The sequence below is a fragment of the Lissotriton helveticus genome, chromosome 5_1, assembly GCF_964261635.1.
Source record: "Lissotriton helveticus chromosome 5_1, aLisHel1.1, whole genome shotgun sequence".
NCBI lineage: Eukaryota > Metazoa > Chordata > Amphibia > Caudata > Salamandridae > Lissotriton > Lissotriton helveticus.
The window spans coordinates 1,092,538,988-1,092,558,258 of NC_136065.1; the positions used below are offsets into that span (position 1 = coordinate 1,092,538,988).

Genomic DNA, 19,271 nt, shown 5'->3' on the forward strand with positions numbered 1-19,271 from the left:
GAGAGGCTCAAGAATTGTGAGAATGGGTTGCACTCCACAACATAACCCTCAAAGCGGAGCATGTCAAAGGCCTCCACAATACCCTAGCGGATATGCTCAGCAGGTCCCTATCAGACTGTCATGAGTGGGAGCTAGAGCACACTCAAGTGAACAGAGTTTTCCAAAGTTGGGGCAAGCCGACATTGGATTTGTTTGCAACGAAGCACAACAAGAAATGCCAATATTACGGCAGCAGGTATCCACAACAGGGATCAAGGGGAAATGCCCTCTGCAAGCGATGGTCAGGGATTTGTGCTTACGCTTTTCCCCCAATACCTCTAATCCCGAGGGTGTTACGCAAGATGAAATCAGAGGGATGCCGTCTCATCCTCATTGCACCACGGTGGCCACATCAGTACTGGTTCCAAGAACTTCTGTTGCTATCCCAGGACCAGCCGATCCGTCTTCTTCCAACACCCACAATGCTGTCGAGGAACAGGGTCACCCAGTCCCTCAGTCTCTAAATTTACACGCATGGCTCCTGACTTCCTAGATTTCAAGCACCTTGACATCCCTCAGGACTATTGTGACATCTTAACTAAATCACGAGCTCAGAGCACAATTAAGACTTATCGTCTTAAATGGAAGAGGTTTAGCTGTTGGTGTGAAGCTAACAACGTTCACCCGATAGAAGCTCCTGCGGAACAAATTCTTCCTTATCTGCTGCATCTGGCTAGGTCTGGATTCGCTTTTTCATCAGTTAAAATCCATTTAGCCGCACTTCCCAGATTCAGAAAAGGTGCTAAGCTTCCTTCTTTATGTTCATCCTCATTAATCAAACAATTGATGAGAGGTCTTTTCCGAGCATTTCCTCCGGTGCAACCTCCTCCACCGGAGTGGGAAGTTAACACGGTCCTCACGCAGTTAATGAAACACCCATTCAAACCCATCCACAAGGCCGAGATCAAGTTTCTCACATGGAAAGTTGCTTTACTTCTTGCGCTAACATCTGCTAGAAGAGTGACTGAAATCCAGGCTTTCACTATAAAGGAACCATTTTTACATTTCTCTCAGGATTATGTGACCCTCCGGACTAATCCTACATTTATACCTAAAGTGCTGTCACAGTTTCACCTCAATGAACCAGTGAGGTTATGGACTTTCTTTCCAAATCCGTCTACACCAGCGGAAAGAACCTTACATTCTCTTGACATCAAAAGATGTTTAAAGTTCTATCTACAAAGAACAAAGCCCTTTAGAAAATCAGACCAGTTGTTTTTGGCTTACGGACAAGCTACTCTGGGAACTGAAGTCACAAAAGCCACAATTGCCAGATGGATAGCATGCACAATCCATTTCTGTCAAGACAAGTCTAACAGGCCATTGCTAAGGAAAGTCAAGGCCCACAAGAACTGTTGCAGCGTCTACAGCGTTGTTTGCTGGAGTGACTCTGGAAAATATCTGTCGTGCTGCGACATGGAAAAATGTCCACACTTTCACGAGACATTACTGCCTTCAATCTACATGTCAAGAGGATGCAGCGGTTGGACAGGCTGTCCTATGCCACCCTTTTCTTTGAGACCATTTTCAGGTACCCTTTGGTCTTTTAAATACTATCAATGGTTGTCATTGTTCATGATACACATACAGTTATGCGATTATAGCATGTTCATTGTATTTATATCTATAATATGTGCATAAGGCTGACATATCCATGTGGTGATGTTACTATGCATGTTTCTTTTCCTATTTATTGGTCATGTTTTTAACTGTGAAGGTTTGGTTTATTATGTCTTTGTTAACAATTTATGGATGCAACTGGGAGTTTATCAGTACGAGTCTCCATCCGCAACCGACTGTATACTTGGCATACTGCTTGCTACTCTGATTCAGGCATGTGAATCTATGAAAGATACCCCAATACTGGATAAGAAAACCAGTTACTTACCTGTAACTACAGTTATCCAGTATTGGTATCTTTCATAGATTCACATGCACCCACCCTCCTCCCCGGAGAGTCAGTTCTCTGTTTGGGATACTTATTTCCCACTTGTGCTAACGAAAATCTGAGGAGAACTGGCTCTGCTGAGAGTGTTCTAGAGGGTGCTGATAGCTGATTGGTTGGTACCAATTTTTGGGTTCTTTTAGCATAATGATGTAGATAGGCTACTAAGATCTAGGCCTCAGGCCTTTTCTTTGGTGCCTACTACTATTATTTAACTTTGGGACTGCTTTTTTATTTACTGTGGGACTCCCGCCTCGGCGACAGGGAATGATTCAGGCATGTGAATCTATGAAAGATACCAATACTGGATAACTGTAGTTACAGGTAAGTAACTTGTTTTCTTACTCTCCATTTGTGATAGTATGGCCGAGCTGTAAGGCTTTATCAGATGACAGTGTTGAGCATTAATTGTACACACGCAGTAAGAAAATTAATTCACACACTCAAAGACTGAACTTCAAACCAATTGTTTTTGTTTAAAAATATTCTTCTAGTTATTTTATTTCCTAGAACCAAGCACGCCTGACACAGATAAGCGATACATACTTTCCAGTGAATATACAGTTGTAATACAGTTTGGATTGTAATTATATATGCACTTTGTTTTGACTTACAGTATTGTTTCAGAGAAATGCAATACTTTGTAAATACAGTACATAGACTTGAATGGGCTTTTCAGTAAAATACCAAGTAAGTTACTTTTTAGATTACTTTTCTTACACACTGTAGTATACCTGGATACTACCCAGGCACATTTCCTGAAATCACAGGTAAGTAAAAGCTTTTTGGTTAAATAGTACAATTTTAAAGAATTTGTTTAGGTGTGCAAACTCCACACAGAGAAACTTTTCCAAGAAAAACAGTCAATGTTATCCTATGGAGGCAAATAGTGTGATCGGTTTTAAGGTATTTGGTAGTGGGAGTTGAGGTTCTGGGGGTAGACTCAGGGGGTCCCCCAGGGTCAGGAATGCACTCTTGTTACACCCTCAGCGGCACTAGAGCGGCCGGGCGCAGAGTGCTGAGGCCCAATGTAATCCAATGGGGGATAGGGGGCCTCCGGTTGGTGGATGCTGACGAGCAGGCCACTTGATTGTGGGAGCAAAGCTCCTGGACTTAAACTCGGGGCAGATGAGGGTTTAAGCCAGCACAAAAGGTGCACCCTCACCTGCACTGGGGTGGCCGGGTGCAGAGTGCTGTTTTGGCATTGGGTGCCCTGTAGCTTTCAATGGGGAGTCTCTGGTTTGCAAACACTCTGCAAGCTCGGGATGAAGGTCTTCTAGGTGCAACCACCACTTGGAAAGGTATGTTGGGGGTTGGTTAGGCACCGTTGGTTGGGCTACCCAAGGCCGTGGGGCGTCTGGTGCAGGGGTGCCTTTTAGGGTTGGATCTTCTTACCAGCCTCTGGTCGCTGTTGGGGGGGGGGGGGGGGAGGGGACCTTCCAGTTTGAGGCTGCAGGCATCGGCTAGAGGCTTGAGGCAGGTCAGGGATCACCGGATTTTGGGTCAGGATTGCCGGGGAGACCTCCTCTTGGTGTTGGGCCACTCTAACTTGGGCCGTGTTTGCCGGGTGCAGAGTGGTGCAGATCTGCAGATCGTTGCAGAGCTGGAGTCTGTTGATGAACAAATCCGGTGGTCACAGAAGACAGAGTCTTTGGGATGGAAGGCAGGCAGGTCCTCCAGGTTTCTCGAGGTTGCTGGCTGCAGGACACCCCGGGATTTCGCTGGAGGAGGTTTGAGATGGGGACAGGCCGGTAGGGCTAGGCCCAAGTCAGTGGGTGTCCTCTTCTTGTTAACTTCGACTTGGCTGTTCGGTCCTTCTTCTTTTCTTCTTCTGGTTTCTTGTCTGAGGAAGCAAGGTTCAGTGGGGCCCCATAATACTAGATGTAGGGGCGTTACAGCTAGCTAAAAAAATTGGGACCGATGGATCCCTTCCCTGGGGTGTGTACACCCCCTAATGTCACCCTCCAGTGGGAGGGGGGCATAAGCCTTTCCCTGGTTGGCTGGGTCCCCCATCTGCCAGATGGTGGGACTGAGAGTTGTGCTTCACCTCGCCTCCCCCACCTGGGTGGTGGAGTTGGCAGAGGTGGGCACACCTCTCTTCCTCACTTGTTTTTACCGCCGGTTCTCCCGCCCAAAGTGGGGATCAGAACCAGTGGGGGACCAGTTGCTGAAAGCAGCAAGTGGCCTGGAGAAGCTCGCAAAGGCGGCAAGCCTTTGAAGCTTCCCCTTCGTGGACCCTGCCCATCCTGGGGGAGGTGGCTTGACACCTCGTCCCAGGATGTGCCTTGTTTCAGGCCCCCAAGAGCAGCTGGCTCTCGACCCAGGGGTCCAGAAACATGTCTGGCAGTGGCAGCTGAAAGCAGCCACTCAGCCTGGTAGTGGTAGGTCGTTTTTCAGGGGGAATCTCAAAGATGCCCTCTGGGTGCATTTTTCATTAAATCTCACACTGGCATATGTGTGGGTTTAATGTGCTGAGAAATGTGATACCAACCTTCTCAGTTTTCAGTATAACCATTATGGGGCTGTGGAGTTCATAATGACAAACTCCCAGCACCATATACTCTTAATGGCAGCACTGCACTTACAAAGTCTAAGAATTGACTTAAACACTGTAGGGGTACAGGGCTCATGCACCTGTACCCTCACCGCTGGAATAGTGCAGAGGGGTGACTGATCTATTCCAGGGCAGTGGGTTGTAGGAATGGCACACAGGGATGTGTGTCATGACAACTCTTCACTTTGTTCTGCACCAAGACACGCAGCCTGCAAAGGCAGTGTGTGTGTGTGTAAAGGTGCAGGGCCTCTGAAGGTGGCACAATAAGTGCTGCAGACCTTAGAGGTCTTCCCTGGTCACAGTGCCCTGGGTCCTTGTGGTTCCATTTACCAGGGTCTGACCTGTGGCCAGAGATACCAGTTGGATTTGGGTTAGTTATGGGGAAAGAACACAGGCCCTGGGAACGTGATTGGCAGGGACCCAGGGCACATCATGTCACAATGCATCAGTAGTCTGGTAAAAACTGTGGTGGGGGTTACTGCAACAAAAACCCAGCTTCTCACACTCTCGAAGGCCTGTTTTAGTTCTAGGGCCTCTAATTCAGGTTTTTCAGGTTCAGGTTTTAAAGTCTTTATTTCGATCCCAAAAAAAATCATAAAAGACAGATAATAACAAACATTGCTTAAATAAAAATACATATTCTTTAAATTCATAAAAGCTAGTATTAAATAACATGAAAGACAATCCTGAAGAAAAATTACTAAAATTAAAACAAAGGAGAAAAAACGGTAAAGCTTACAAATAAATTCCAAACAGTATTTTGAAGCATAAACAGAGTTGGACAATCCAATTATGTGATGTCAAATGGGTCATGGGGGAGTATTTACATGATCAAGAAAAAATAAATCACAGCAATCACAATGGTTATGCTAAGGGTTTGACCTTAATATCCAGGCCCACCCCAGATATTTAGCCAGGCACACTGAAATGACCTCTGAGGTATTAGTTTTTAATACATAGATGGCCTCGGCAGATTTTCTTATGGGCAGGTGCTGGAACATTGGTTTTAACCATTTAGCTCTCGGCGCCAAATATCTAGGGCAGGCAAACAAAAAGTGACCTACTGTTTCCTTGTGGCCGGGACACCATCTACAATGATCCGTGGTACTAGTTGACCAACTTTTCGTGAATGTATTCAGTGGCAGAGCACCCACCCGAAACTGGTGGTAGAGTTTCCTGTCCAATGATTTGGAGATAGTATCCCAGTATTGTTCGCGGGAGGGGTCCAACTTAAAAGACAGGAACCTACCCGTGAGGTTGGTGGAGCTTGAAGCATTAACTCTAGTCTGACGGATCGTGGCCCAGTACAGTTCTTTGAATGCTGGTTTGGATGGAAAGATGCTAGTATTGGGAGATGTCCAAAGCTGCTCTAGCCCCATGTCCGTCAAAGTAGATTTTACCATTTTGAACCATTGGATTTTCCCTGAGCCCCCTATTGACCTAACTTCTGCTACCTCATTTGCAAATGAGGTTAGTTCAGGGGTTGTCCATATGCGCCTCCAGAGAGCAACCAATCTGAACCTAGCCATCTCGTTGATCGGGGGACAACCCATGTCCAAACAGAGAGGGATAGAAGGGGCCGACGGTGGCAGGCCCACCAGGTTTCGTAGAAATTTGCATTGTATTTTAAACAGACCCGTAAGGTCCATATAACCCCACAGCTCTGCACCATATAAAATTGCTGGGTTAATTTTGGCATCATAAATCTTAAGCACAGGGGAAACCCGCTTGGTGATGGATCTTTTTTGTTCGCTTAGTAGACAGCCGGTGAGACGGGCAAGCTTGAGATGTTGTGCACTGACTTGGGCTTTCCATCTCAGGCGGCTGTCCAAAGTGACCCCCAGATATATCATGTTCTCCACTTGATCCAATTTAACACCACCCATGCTAACTGTGGACCGGACAGGGCGGTTCTTGGTTAGGACCATAAACTTGGTTTTCCCGACGTTCACCTTGAGGTCGCTGATGACACAGAACTCCTCAAAGCGGTCCAAAGCCCGCTGTAGACCGCAGCGTGTTCGGGAGAGGAGAAGGGTGTCATCAGCGAAGATGAGCATCGGGAATCGCTGTCCTGCAAGCATCGGGGCGTCCGTCGGAGTATCCTTAAAAAATTTAACCACTTGGTCAATAAACAATAAAAAAAGAGTTGGTGCGAGGACACACCCCTGGCGGACACCTCGGGTTACTGGAAAGTGTTCCGTTACTTGACCCTGGCCTCCCCATCTCACCCTCGCAAAATTGTCCTCATGCAATTTGATTATTAGGACAAGTAACTCCTCGGGCATTCCCAAACTCCTCAAAACTCCCCACAGTTTGACCCTCGGGACTAGATCGAAGGCGGACTTCAGATCAATGAACGCTGCGTAGATGGTACCACCGCCAAGCTGGACCACCTTCCAGTAGATCAGACAGAATCTGAACACCTGGTCGATGGTGCTCGTTCCCGATCTGAAGCCCGCCTGCATTGGAGATAGTATGTCCTCTAGTTCGATCCATCCTTGGACCCTACCCAGGATCATACGTGCAATGAGTTTTTGTATTGAGTCGATGAGGCTAATCGGGCGGTAATTACCAGGGTTAGACCTACTGCCCTTTTTGTAGATGGGTAATATCTCAGCCCCCTTCCAGGATTTGGGTATGCTTGCACTAGCAGCTATGGAGTTGGCCACCTTGGTGATATAGGGCGTCCACAGGGCGGGGTTGGCTTTGAACAGGTCGGCTGGTATAAGATCCATGCCTGGTGCTTTCCCTCGCATGGTTAAGCCTAAGGCCAACTCGACCTCTTTTTCTGAGAAGGTGATATTCTCAATTTGCGTGGATGGGTGGGGTACCATCGCCAGGAAGCTGGGAGGGTTGGGGTTCTCGGCACAGAACTGGGTCGAATAAAATTTTACCCATTCCGCGGGGGACACATGGTTTACAGGGATGCGTGCATCCGGGTCCTTCCCCCACTTGACTTTTTCCCAAAATTTGATGGGGTTGTTTGATGTGGAAGCCTCCAATAAATCCAACCAGTACTTGTCCTCCCACTCCCGTTTGGCTTCCCACTGCGTTTTCCTATAGCTTGATCTAGCCTCCTTCACTGAACCCATGATCCGAGACTTAACTGCTCTAATAAGTTGGGTATGGGCTTCCCTACATTTGTTGTTGTACCATTTCTTTGGACGGATAGGTATTTTAGGGGTTCCCTGGTGGCGTGGTTGTGAGAGCAGGGATTTAAGGTCATCAAAGCAATGGTCATGGAGGTTTATGATGTTGTTAGCCATTTCGGAATTATCCCCCAACTGATCATAAGTCAACATTTCATTGTATGTGTTGCTAACCTTAGAGATGACCTTATCCCTTAATATATCATCCTCCACGATTTTGGACCATTTTAATCTCTTCCTATCGTTGGTTAGGAAGGCGTCCCCAGTCTGTGAGGTACCGAGGTTCTCGGATCTCACAAGACCTGGTATCTTTAGTTTTAGGAACAAAGGGTTATGGTCACTTTCTGGGCGAGGAAGTACTGCCATGTCCACCAGCAGAGGCCAGTCTCCTAGCTTTAACAGGATATAATCGATACGGCTTTTTCTTAACCCGTTATCGAATGTAAAATTCGCTTCCTGGTCTGATTTTGCATGGCCATTAACGGCCCGAAGACCCCTGTTGAGACAAAGAGCCGTCCAGTTCACCGCTGCCTCAGTTGTAATTACCGGTTTGATGGACAACAGATCAGGGATACCCCATACTGCATCTTCCGCGGAGCCCCAACTGTCCCCTGAGTCAAGTAATGGCTCAAAGGTACAGTTTAAGTCTCCTGCTAGGAGGGTGACATGATCACTATCTAGGCCAGCCAAAATGGTGTCCAATGTTTCTATCAGGGGAGGGGGGCGGCCTCCTGGCAAACCTCGGGCATATATGTTAATCAGGATCAGTTCCCCACATCCAGTCTTACTCAGTTTAATGATGAGGAGGTCGGGGTCTTGTACTGTGAGTTCTGTGGAATAGTATCCCAGAGATTTTCACCCAGATCAGTAAACCCCCTGAGGCTCTCCCTTTGACACTTCTAATTGCAGGTTTAAAGAAGTTTATGTATCCCTGCCTGAAAGTAGGTTCGGTTGCCCAAGTTTCCTGGAGTAGGATAATATCGTATTTATCCATAAACTCCAGCCAGTCGTCAGAGTGGATACGACTTTTAACCCCCGCAACATTCCAAGACACGAGTGAGTATTTCTGGGGCGGGGACCACAGGGGGTACCACCAAATCCAGAACTGCAAGGGTGCCCTGTCCAATCTCACCGTCCCACCCAATTTCGATGCACCCAGTGGTGCTCTGGTTTTCCCCAATCCTCAAGGAGACTTCCACTTCCCTCAAAGGTGATAAGGGAATTCCTGCTATTACTGAGGCCCCCATACGCTCTACCTCTGAGGTTACAAACTGCAGGGACTCCTCGCTCGGCCCAACTGTCAGAAACCCAGAATTTACTATGGGTTCGGTTATGCAAGACCGAGATTGGAGTCAATCATTGGCCTCAAGATCAGATAATGGGCCAAAATGATTGAAAAGGAATGGGGAGTGCATGGGTTGAGGTGTCCTCATCGTGGGGTAGCTCCTGATGGTAGGTTGACCATATCTAGATCCCTTTAAGATAGAACTCTGCCTATGTGGATAAAAATATGATAGGCCCAGTGTCTGAACATCCCCCTGTCTGGCAAACCTAGCTTTTCTGCAGATCATTTCCACCACCCAGGGGTCCTTAAATGAAATTAAAATACAATCACCCTCCAGGTCTTTTATGCCATGGCCCACCCAATCAACCCTTCTTACATACAAAATTTCAGTTGGCAAAGAGGGGGGTAGCGGTCGGTTTTTGTTTAACCAATAGGTCACCTTATTGCGCAGGTCACCAAAAGTCTCCCTCTTGCCAGGTTGGAGGGGGGCTACGCCAGTCAAAACTATTGTGTATGATGCAGCCTCGATAGGGAGGTCAGCCCGCGGGGTGATATGACTAGGATGTTTTTCTACCAAAGGTTTAGTGGTATTACGGTGGTTAGCTAAAGGCCCTTGGGGGGGATGCCGGGAAGTATTTGAACTAGGCTTAGCCAGAGAAGGTGGCTTGGTTGGGCGGGATCTAGCAAAGTTTAAGCTATCCGATTTGTCCATGGGCTTCGTCTTATGCCCAAGTTGAGACGAAACCTCAGATGTTTTATTTAATGTAGTCTTAGGATCTCCACCCCTCGTTGGTCTGTTGGTTACTGCCCCTGGGAGATTGTGATTAAGAGTGGTGGGAATGTTAGTTGGCTTTGGGGCTGGATGTATGGGTTTGACCCCCCCTTGACTCAAGCCGGTTAGAGATAATAGCAGGGCTGAGTTCGTATTAACTACTGTCTCCAGGGTATCTATTTTTAAGGTCATTAACCTGGTCCGCTCCAGAACAGGTAATAAGAGATTTTTCATTAAGGCCTCAATTTTTACCAACAGCGATTCATCACTGTTTTGACAGGTAGGACAAGGGTCAGAGGATCCTAAAGAGGTGAGGGAGGGGCATAAGACATTGGGATATGCGCTGGAACGTTGTTCTTCACTAAGATGACCCATAGCTGGTGGTATGGGATTGCCAATGGGATTACCGGTGGTATCTTTTAATTTTAATTTAGGCATTTTGCGTTCTCTCCCCCCCATATGGCTCGGGTCGTGCTTTCTCTTCCTTGTTACCATATCGGTGCCTACAGAATCTATATGGGTCAGTTTGGTGGGCACAGTCTTAGGAGAGTCGGGAGATGAGTGGGGGGATTCTGAGGTATGTTCGGACCCAAAACTATCCTGGGTTGCAGTTTCCCCACTTGCCTCAAGGTCGTCCAGGTGATGTTCAACATGAACTGGTGTGTGTACAAGAGAATCTACCCCCTCGCTATCCATATGGACTAAGGCCTCAGTGGTATCTGTGTAGATACAATTAAAAGCTGCATGTGCTTGTGCCACGGGGCTGGGGATCGTGGCCAACCTACCCAATGAAGAGCGTTTTCCACTGAGTAGGTCAATGGAAAGGCGTTTTTCTACCATGGCAATTTCTTTTTCAAGTATTCCTGTGGCGCGTGTGATAAAGGCATCCAATGGCCCCGATACCACACCTTTGGGTGTTTGGACTTGGACTATGCGTGTTTTGCCTGATCGTAGAGACATAATTTCTAAGTGGCACCAGTAGTGGTAATGCCAACTAGACACACTATTTACACAAGAAATGTTTATAATAACATAAAAGCCCTCACAGTCAATGAAATGTTTTTTAAGTCCAGGCACTTAGGGCTATGAAAGACGTAGGTGGAGGTTGACTATTCCGCCTACCTTAGGTGTGTCGAGAAACCGATACAGGGGTTGTGGGCCGGGGCCGTCCTCGAACGGCCTCAAACGGCCCGCTCTTAGCCCGGTCTTTGCTCCGGGCTGCGTCCCGCGCTGCGGGAGGAGTAACCCCAGATATGGCAATGTCTGAGGGCAGTGGGCGGGCCGGCAGGGAGAGCGGACCGGAAGTTGTCAACGGTCTATCAGGGACTCCTGGGAATTGGAGTCCCTGGCACGCTCGCAGCCCTGCAGCCCTCTGCCGAGGTTAGTTCCTGGTCCCTGGGGGGTCTCTCGCTCAGCTCCTCCTCACAATGGCCGACGAAGCGGCACCCGCGGAGCGGGTGCGGCGAGGTTTAACAGCGGTCCACACGGTGTCCAGTGTCCGGTGTTTTAGTTCTAGGGCCTCTAATTCACTACATACTGTCAGAACACTTGTATATGGTCACACTTTTTCAACAAGTGCTTCCACTTCTACAGCAATTCAACTTCATGCCAGCACTAGACTTGGATGACACATACATTCACTTCCCTATTCATCCACACACTGCAAATATCTCAGATTTGTGTTAGTCGGAATATATTATCAATTCGGAGTCACTACTGCATCCAGAGTGTTCACCAAATGCTTAGCACTGGCAGTGGCAGCAGCACATTTACGAAGACAAAAGGTTCATGTCTACCCATATCCCGACGACTGGCTTATCAAAGCCAATACACACCTGTTGTCGTCAACACACTCCAATTACCATAAATCTTCCACATCAGCTGGTATTCACTATCAATACTCAAAAATCACATCTTCAAGCCACAACTATAGGAGCTATGCTCAGCACTCGAGTAGGTCTAGCCTTTCTAAATGCAGCCAGAATTCAAAATTTTCAAACACTGCTACCACAATTTTAAGCTAATCAATATATAACAGTCACAATTCCCATGCAACTTCTCGGAATGATGGCATTGTGCATTGCCAAAGTGCCTCATGCAAGACTAAACATGCGTCCTTTACAAGAATGCTTCGCACTACAGTGGACTCAGTCATAGGGTCAACTGGATGATCTAGTGGTGGTACAGTCACACTCATCACTCTCTGCAGTGGTGAAACACACAAAACCTGTTAAAAGGGGGCTGTTCATAGATCATGTTCCACAGATCATGCTAACAGCAGATGCATCCCTGACAGGATGGGGAGCTCACCTAAAAGAACTAACAATTTACCTAGCGTTGAAAGTATTTCTGCCTCATCTCATAGCCAAGGTTGTCCTAGTCCGGACGGGCAATATGGCAGCTATGTACAAAAACAGAAGGGGGGCACACACTCTACTGCTGTCACGCCTCTCTGACCATTTGGCATTGGACAAACATCACAAAATCAATTTGTTAGCAGAATACATCCCAGGAATGGACAAAGATATTGCCAACCTCTGCGGAATGCAGCAACAAGTCCACGAATGGGAACTCCACCCTAAGTCCTCCTCCCAAACTTCCACAATTGGGGGGTTCCATAGATAGACCTCTTTGCGACAGCAGAGATTGCAAAGTGCCCAAACTTCGCCTCCGGATACCCACACCCTCTAACCAAAGGCAATGCCAGATGGATGAATTGTTCAAGAATATTTGCCTACGCTTTTCTGCCTCTCTCTCTTCTACCATTTCTGGTTTGGAAGCTTAGGCAGATGTCCCCCTCATTCTAGTAGCTCTCACATGGGCTTGTCAACCACGGTTCACCACACTACTTGAACTTTCAGTAGTTACACACAAGAAGCTTCACCTCAACCCAAACATTCTCACTCAGAACCATGGTGAAATCAGACACCCAAATCCAAAAGAAGTAAACCTGGCGATATGGTTTCTGAAGTCATAGAATTCAGATATTTAAATCTGCCAGCAGAATGAATGGCCATTCTTAAGGAAGCGCCTAAACCTACCACTAGAGCTGTGTGGAAAAGATTGTCATTTACTGTAATAACCCAAAAATGTATCCACTCAATGCATCTATACAAAAACTATTTGTTACCTCTTGCATTTACAACACTCTGGCCTTGCTTACAATTTCTTATGCCCACATCTTGCAGCAGTGGCTGCCTATCTTCAAAATAGACAACACTTATATTTATACCCAGTGGCTTTCATGGAAGGCCTTTAAAGAGTGATGCCACCAAGGGTCCCACCTTCATCTGCGTGGAATCTCAATATTGTTCTGACAAGACTTATGAGTCCATCCTTTGAACCTTTACACACTTAGGCACTAACTTTAGGAGAACCAATGTCCTGCTTCATAGAGATAGGGTGGCTCTTCGTACCAACCCAAAATTCCTTCCAAAGGTAGTATCTCCTTTTCACATTGACCAATCAGTTGAGCTACCTGTTTTCTTTCCTCAACTAGAATCTGTGGCAGAAAGGGCTCTCCAGACGCTAAATGTTAAGAGCATTAATGTATTATATTGATAGGACAAAAGATATACGCAAAACAACTCTTTTTTTGCATTTGTTCCACCGTCAAAAAGGGAAACCCATTCCAAAATCAGGCATTTCTAGATGGATCGATAAATGCATCTAGACATGCTAGTTCAAAGTCAAAAGGACTTTATCTACACCCCACTAGAGCACTCACTACTTTTAACATAGGGGCATCTATGGCTTTCTTAGGCAACATTCCCATAGCTCACATTTGTAAAGCAGCTACATGGTCTACACCATACACATTTACTAAGCACTATTGTGTGGATGGTTTATCACGCCAACTAGCTAATGTAGGACAGGCAGTGCTACATACAATTTTTCAACCATCTGCAACTTCCACTGGTTAGCCACCACTTTTTGGAGTGCACTGCTATACAGTGTATACAAAGCATGTGTATCTAGAGCCACATAGGCTTTGAACAAGTTATGTTACTTATACTGGAAGCATCTGTTCTTGGCATGTAGTGCTATAGATTTACATTTGCCCACCCTCATTCTCAGACACCTATGGTTGTTGCAGTTCTAATCTATATTTTCATATGCATGGACATCTTTACTTACATTTACTTATAACCCATTCTCACCCTCATGCTGGAAAACAATCTAGCAATGGAGTCAACGCCCATGTGCACTATTACCAAGAGGAGGAGTCCCCTTCCCTCATGACTCAAAAGAGTTCTTCAAAGAAAAACAATTTGCAAAGATATGGACCCAACACTAGATGGCGAGAGTATGCAAAGCATGTGAATCTACAGCACACATGCCAAGAAGAGATGCTCACAGAGAAAGTAACATAATCCTTTCTGTGGACACTGAATACATTTTGAGCAGTTTTTCTCAGGCCCACTATTGATAAATCCAGCGGCTCCTCCGTTAAGGTGGAGGAGCGTTCCTCCTGCTGCGAGTGCAGCAGGTACACATGGAATAATGAAATGTTAATTACCATTTTATTATTCTGTGTGCCGGCGGCCGCACCAGAGTGATGGTGGGGGCGGGGTAGACAGAATCCTGCCTCTTGCAGGATAACTGCTACCAGTGCTCAGTGTGCATGACAGATTGGCCGGTTGTACACAGCCGGTCAATCTGTCTTGCGCTATTAAGAGCCTGCAAGCCCCAAGCCTTAAAATGAGCACTGGGTTAGCATGTTCCAGGATTGGTTGAATTTGCATGCAGGAAGTAAACCAACTTCCTTTCCTGCTCATCGCTAAGAGAGGAGAAAGGCAACATATCGTGAGTTGTACGTCGGGCAGTGCCCCACAGATTTTTAAAGTTGCTAGCTGTCCCTGGATTAATTATTTCCTGTGTAATGTTAAATTGATCACTTTCCCTGTTTTTCAGTTATTCTGGTTTCTTTACTGCCACTTTTGTCAAACAGGACCTTCTCTTAAAGATGCAATAACCCGCAGAACCGATGATTTCCCTTACTTTCAGAACCTAGCTCCAAAATTGCTTGAAATGCCCATTATTGTTGGTGTAAGTGAGGTGTATTGAGCACTTTACAGGCATTAACAAGGCCCAGTATCTGTGATTTCTTTACTCTAGTTTTTCCTAAACCTGTTGGTGCAACCTATGGTGAGGAGTTTGTCTCCAAGTAGCGCACTTCAGTCTCTGTGAATGTGGCTTTTCTCATGAGGCAGATAGTGGCAGCTCCATCAAGTGGAGTGTACCATTACCTTTCCAGGAAGGGGCCTTTTGGAATTGGTAACTGGCAATGATTCATCTCACAACACAGTTCTTTAATAATGTCAGGCTCGCTTGAAACCGATGTTTGGTAAATGAGCCAGTTGTTCAACTGGCATAGGACTGAGTAGGACGTGGTGGTGTTTCTTATAAAAGCTGTTAACACTTTTTATCTGCTATTGGGTGCCTTAAATTAATTTTTAGCTATGTATAAAACACTTTGTAAAATGCAAATTTCTACTCCAAGATCAGTATTTAGGGTAATATAGCTTTTCCCTTTAAGATGTTTTTCTTTTCTTGTAGATGGTTGATGTGACAGTCGTCAAAAAAACAGACACTGGCCTTGAAGTCTCTATAGTTCCAGAAGATGTTCCTGCGTTCCTTCCCACAATGCACCTGTCTGACCATGTCACCAACTGCAAAATGCTCTGGCGTTGGCTGCAGAAAGGAGATTACCTCCCTGGCTTGATGTGCCTAAGTAATGTGCAAGGACAAATTGTATCCTTTTTTGCAATGTTTAATTTCACCCTAGAAGAGACTGGTATGAAAAAAAAACCGAAAAAATCCCATTAATACTACGAAATCATGTATCCTTATTCAGACCAGGTCAGACCACGGATTCGTAGCTCCTCAAACTGTTCTTCTCAGTGTTTGTGGTGTTAAGATCGTAAAACTTTCAAGATCCTAAACCCCTTGTTACTGTCACTTTTGCACCAAACTCGCTGCAGCTCTACTGCAGATTATAATTTCATCCATGACAGAAGAATTATCTACCCTAGGTGTGCTCCATTATCCAGCATTAGGAGAAAATACTAAATGAGAGCTGTGTGCCTTAAATTACCCAAATGAGCGGTTGCGGAGGAAGAACGTTTGTGCCCATTTATCTACTCGCAGAGGGACCTCTGTGTTTTGAGCGGTAATGTAGCTTAGGAAAATATCTCTCCTCCATAGGTGTCTTTTCCAATTGCCAGTGTGAACAGGAGCTGTCCCTGAATAACCTTCACAGCACAGTACACTCCCATTTGTCAGCTGACTTTAATGTGACCCAGTGGAAATCTCTCCTCGTAATATGACCTGGGACCATTAGCATGTGCCAGGTAAGATAGGCAGTCTCACACCTCTGAGAACCCAGTCATGGAGGATGTGACTACTATGCAGTACCACCCAAACAAATGATGGACGGAATGCTGAATAAATCATACATTCACCCACGTCAAGAGATCTGGGTAAAATCCATTGTTCTTTTGCTCACAATGCCACCCCAGTTTAGACCCTGTGCCTCATGGGAACAGTCCAGACTGAACTGCCAAGCAAGGTCCTCCCTGAACCGGAAGCAAGCATCCTGAGACCGGTTTCTGGGTTTTACCCTTCATCAGCCAGGCTAGCTTGAATCCAGTGGCACAGTGAGCAAGGGACCCAAGTCTGGGCATACCCATCCCACTTAGTGTGAAATGTACTATGCAAACAGTACCATCTCACCACCTTGTGGATAAGTTGTGAAAGCCGTGATCACTTGTTTTAGACTGGTGAGTACTCTGATACCTACAGAATACTTAACATTTTCTGCCCCATTGCAAAAAAAATGTATAGAGCATCCTTCTATGTGCTACAGTTTCTGCCCAGGTAAATGCTGATTCTGTACACTACTGGGATCTTCTGTCTGCTATATGGATTGGTAGGACAACGCCCTAGTGCATTATAGATGTTGCTGTGACCTGTTTTTCTCTAGTAATTCATGTACCAGGCTTTCATGGTCTCTGTAGCAGTAATCCCCTTGGTGTAGCATATTTTCTTAGGTTCTTCTATCAATAGTGATGTTTGGATGGTTTGAGAACTTGCACGTGCCCGAGTGTAACAAGCATCCCCTGACTGTAGAGCTCCTGAAATACATAGTCCAACCAAAAGGCAGTGTATATTTCACTAGGACTACTTGTTCTGGTGCTCTGGATTAGCTAGATGTCCGTTTAGCCTTTTCAATATTTTGGAACTTTCGCCCTTTCATGTGCACTTTGCCATGCAAGAACTGGCAAAATGAAATAGTTCCGGTCATAAGTGTTAAAATTGTCTGATTTGATAATAACCATCAACGTTAATGTACATGCATTTATCAAAACGGAAACATATAAACAGTAAAATAATAACATTATGTATAATTCTAACTAGTTATTTTTGCTCTAGGCAGTTCCATTTCCAGTCCTTTCTTTAATCGTTTCAAACTGGAACTAAAACAAATTGAAGCTGGTAAATGACTCTGGTTAAGTTATAAATCCACCGATGTCTAAGAGCCCGATAATAATTGACCCTCAAAAATTGGGTACAAATCAGACAACCACTAATTTGCATTTGTGCGGGGCTTGAAAATAACATGCCCGGAGTCTGCGCCAGGTACATGTTTGGTACCAAGGAATGGGAATAATGCTCTAATTGAACATCAATCCCCATTCCATTTTGCACCCCCAGCACATATGTGCTATTTGCTACTGTGATTTGCTTAAAATTCTAAATCTTGCATTGTGATAAAGGGCTAAAAGGAAAGTGCAAAACAATCTTCTCTAACCGAGCTTGTGCCAGTTCAAGCTTTTCAAATATTTAAGCTTGTTTCACCTTATATTGTTATAACTAACAGTGATCTGTACAAACCTCCAAAAGTAAGCCTTCTGTTTAATATAAGGTAACCGAAGCTGCATTCAATTCAAACTTAGCATCAAAACTTAATTCCTTTTTTTTTTATAAATAATTTTATTGATTTCAGTACAATACAAAAAGTCACTTCAAGATCAATTAGTATGTCACAATCACTATCACCTGCATTTAATGAAGCTTGTAGTACAGCACCCAAAAGATGGCAAAAAGCAGCCAAATAATGTATCATACTTATTTCAACTGGTCCACGCCCGATGCACCCCACCACATGTTCCACATCTTGTTATCATTATTTATTTATTTTATTTAAGGTTTTTATAGAGCGCGTAATCACCCGGGAGTATCTCAGCGCTATACCTAGTAGTCAGACGGGGGCACAGAGCAAGAAATTAGGAGGATTTGGGAAAAAGAAGGGTTTTAAGTGACTTTCTGAAACGAAGATGGTTAGGTTCCGTTCTAAGTTTCAGAGGCAGCACATTCCACTGCTTGGCTGTGTGCACCGAGAATCGGCGTCCTCCAGCCCGGGCTTTCTTCACTCTCGGTACCACTAAGAGGTTTTCGTGTTCCGATCTGAGTGCTCTGGCCGGTCTATAGGGGGTGATGCAGTTTTTGAGGATTGGAGGACCTTGTTCGTGAAGCGTTTTGTGGGCCAGGCAGAGAGCCTTGAACACCACCCTCTCCCTGACCGGCAGCCAGTGCAGCTTCATCAAGGCGGGTTTCGCGGATGTTCTGGCTGGAGTGCCCGTGAGCATCCGGGCAGCAGCGTTCTGAATTTTCTGCAGAGTGTAAAAGGTTGCTTCAGGGGCTCCCAAGTAAATGGCATTACAGTAGTCCAGCCTGGCCACAATCAGGCCCTGGATCAACAGTTTCCGGGAGTTAAAAGGTAGCAGGGGGAGGACTTTCCTGCATGCCCTGAGAAGGCCGAAGCAAACGCCGGCCGTCTTCTTTGCCTGTGTCCTAAAGGTGAGATCTTTCTCCAGCCATACCCCTAGGCTCTTCACCTCGGTTTTGGGGGAAGGTGGTTCACCAAGGCAGGCGGGCCAGGTGTTTGGGGGAAGGGAGATCTCTCTGTGCCCCAAGAGTAGGATCTCCGTTTTTGACCCATTGAGCTTCAGGGCAGAGTCATTCATCCACTGATGAATTTTGGAGAGGCAGCCATGGAGGTCCGAGGGATCTTGCTTGGGGTGGGAGAGCGTTACCACCAGCTGTGTGTCATCAGCATAACTGATGATGGTTACTCCAAATGGAGTAACCACTTCCTCCAGTGTGGCCATGTACACGTTAAATAACGTGGGGCTAAGTGACGAGCCCTGGGGCACGCCACACCGGAGAGGGATGGTAGGAGAGCGGCTGTCGCTTTCCCAGACTTGGAAGGAGCGTTGGTCGAGAAATGACGCTAGCCACTCCAGGGCTTTGTCCTTCACTCCGACATTCCCCAGGCGTTGGATAAGGACCTGGTGGCTGACAGTGTCGAAAGCCGCACTGAGGTCTAGGAGGATCACTGCCACTGATCCTCCCGTGTCCAGAATGTCTCTGGCCTTCTCCACTGCTGCCAGGAGTGCGGTGTCAGTGCCTTGGCCTGGTCTGAAACCGGTTTGAGAGCTCTTGAGCAGGTGGTTGGTTTCCAA

At 46.1% G+C, this 19,271-nt stretch overlaps 1 protein-coding gene across 3 annotated transcripts in view; it reads left to right on the forward strand.

The window, feature by feature from the left end:
• The window catches only part of PDCD11 (programmed cell death 11), a 627,216-nt gene that overhangs the window by 203,525 nt on the left and 404,420 nt on the right, over positions 1 to 19,271 (forward strand). For all 3 annotated transcript variants that reach the window (XM_078643694.1, XM_078643695.1, XM_078643696.1), the window contains exon 15: positions 15,304 to 15,498. In XM_078643694.1, the coding sequence (XP_078499820.1) occupies positions 15,304 to 15,498 (195 nt within the window). The remainder of the gene's footprint in view (positions 1 to 15,303; positions 15,499 to 19,271) is intronic.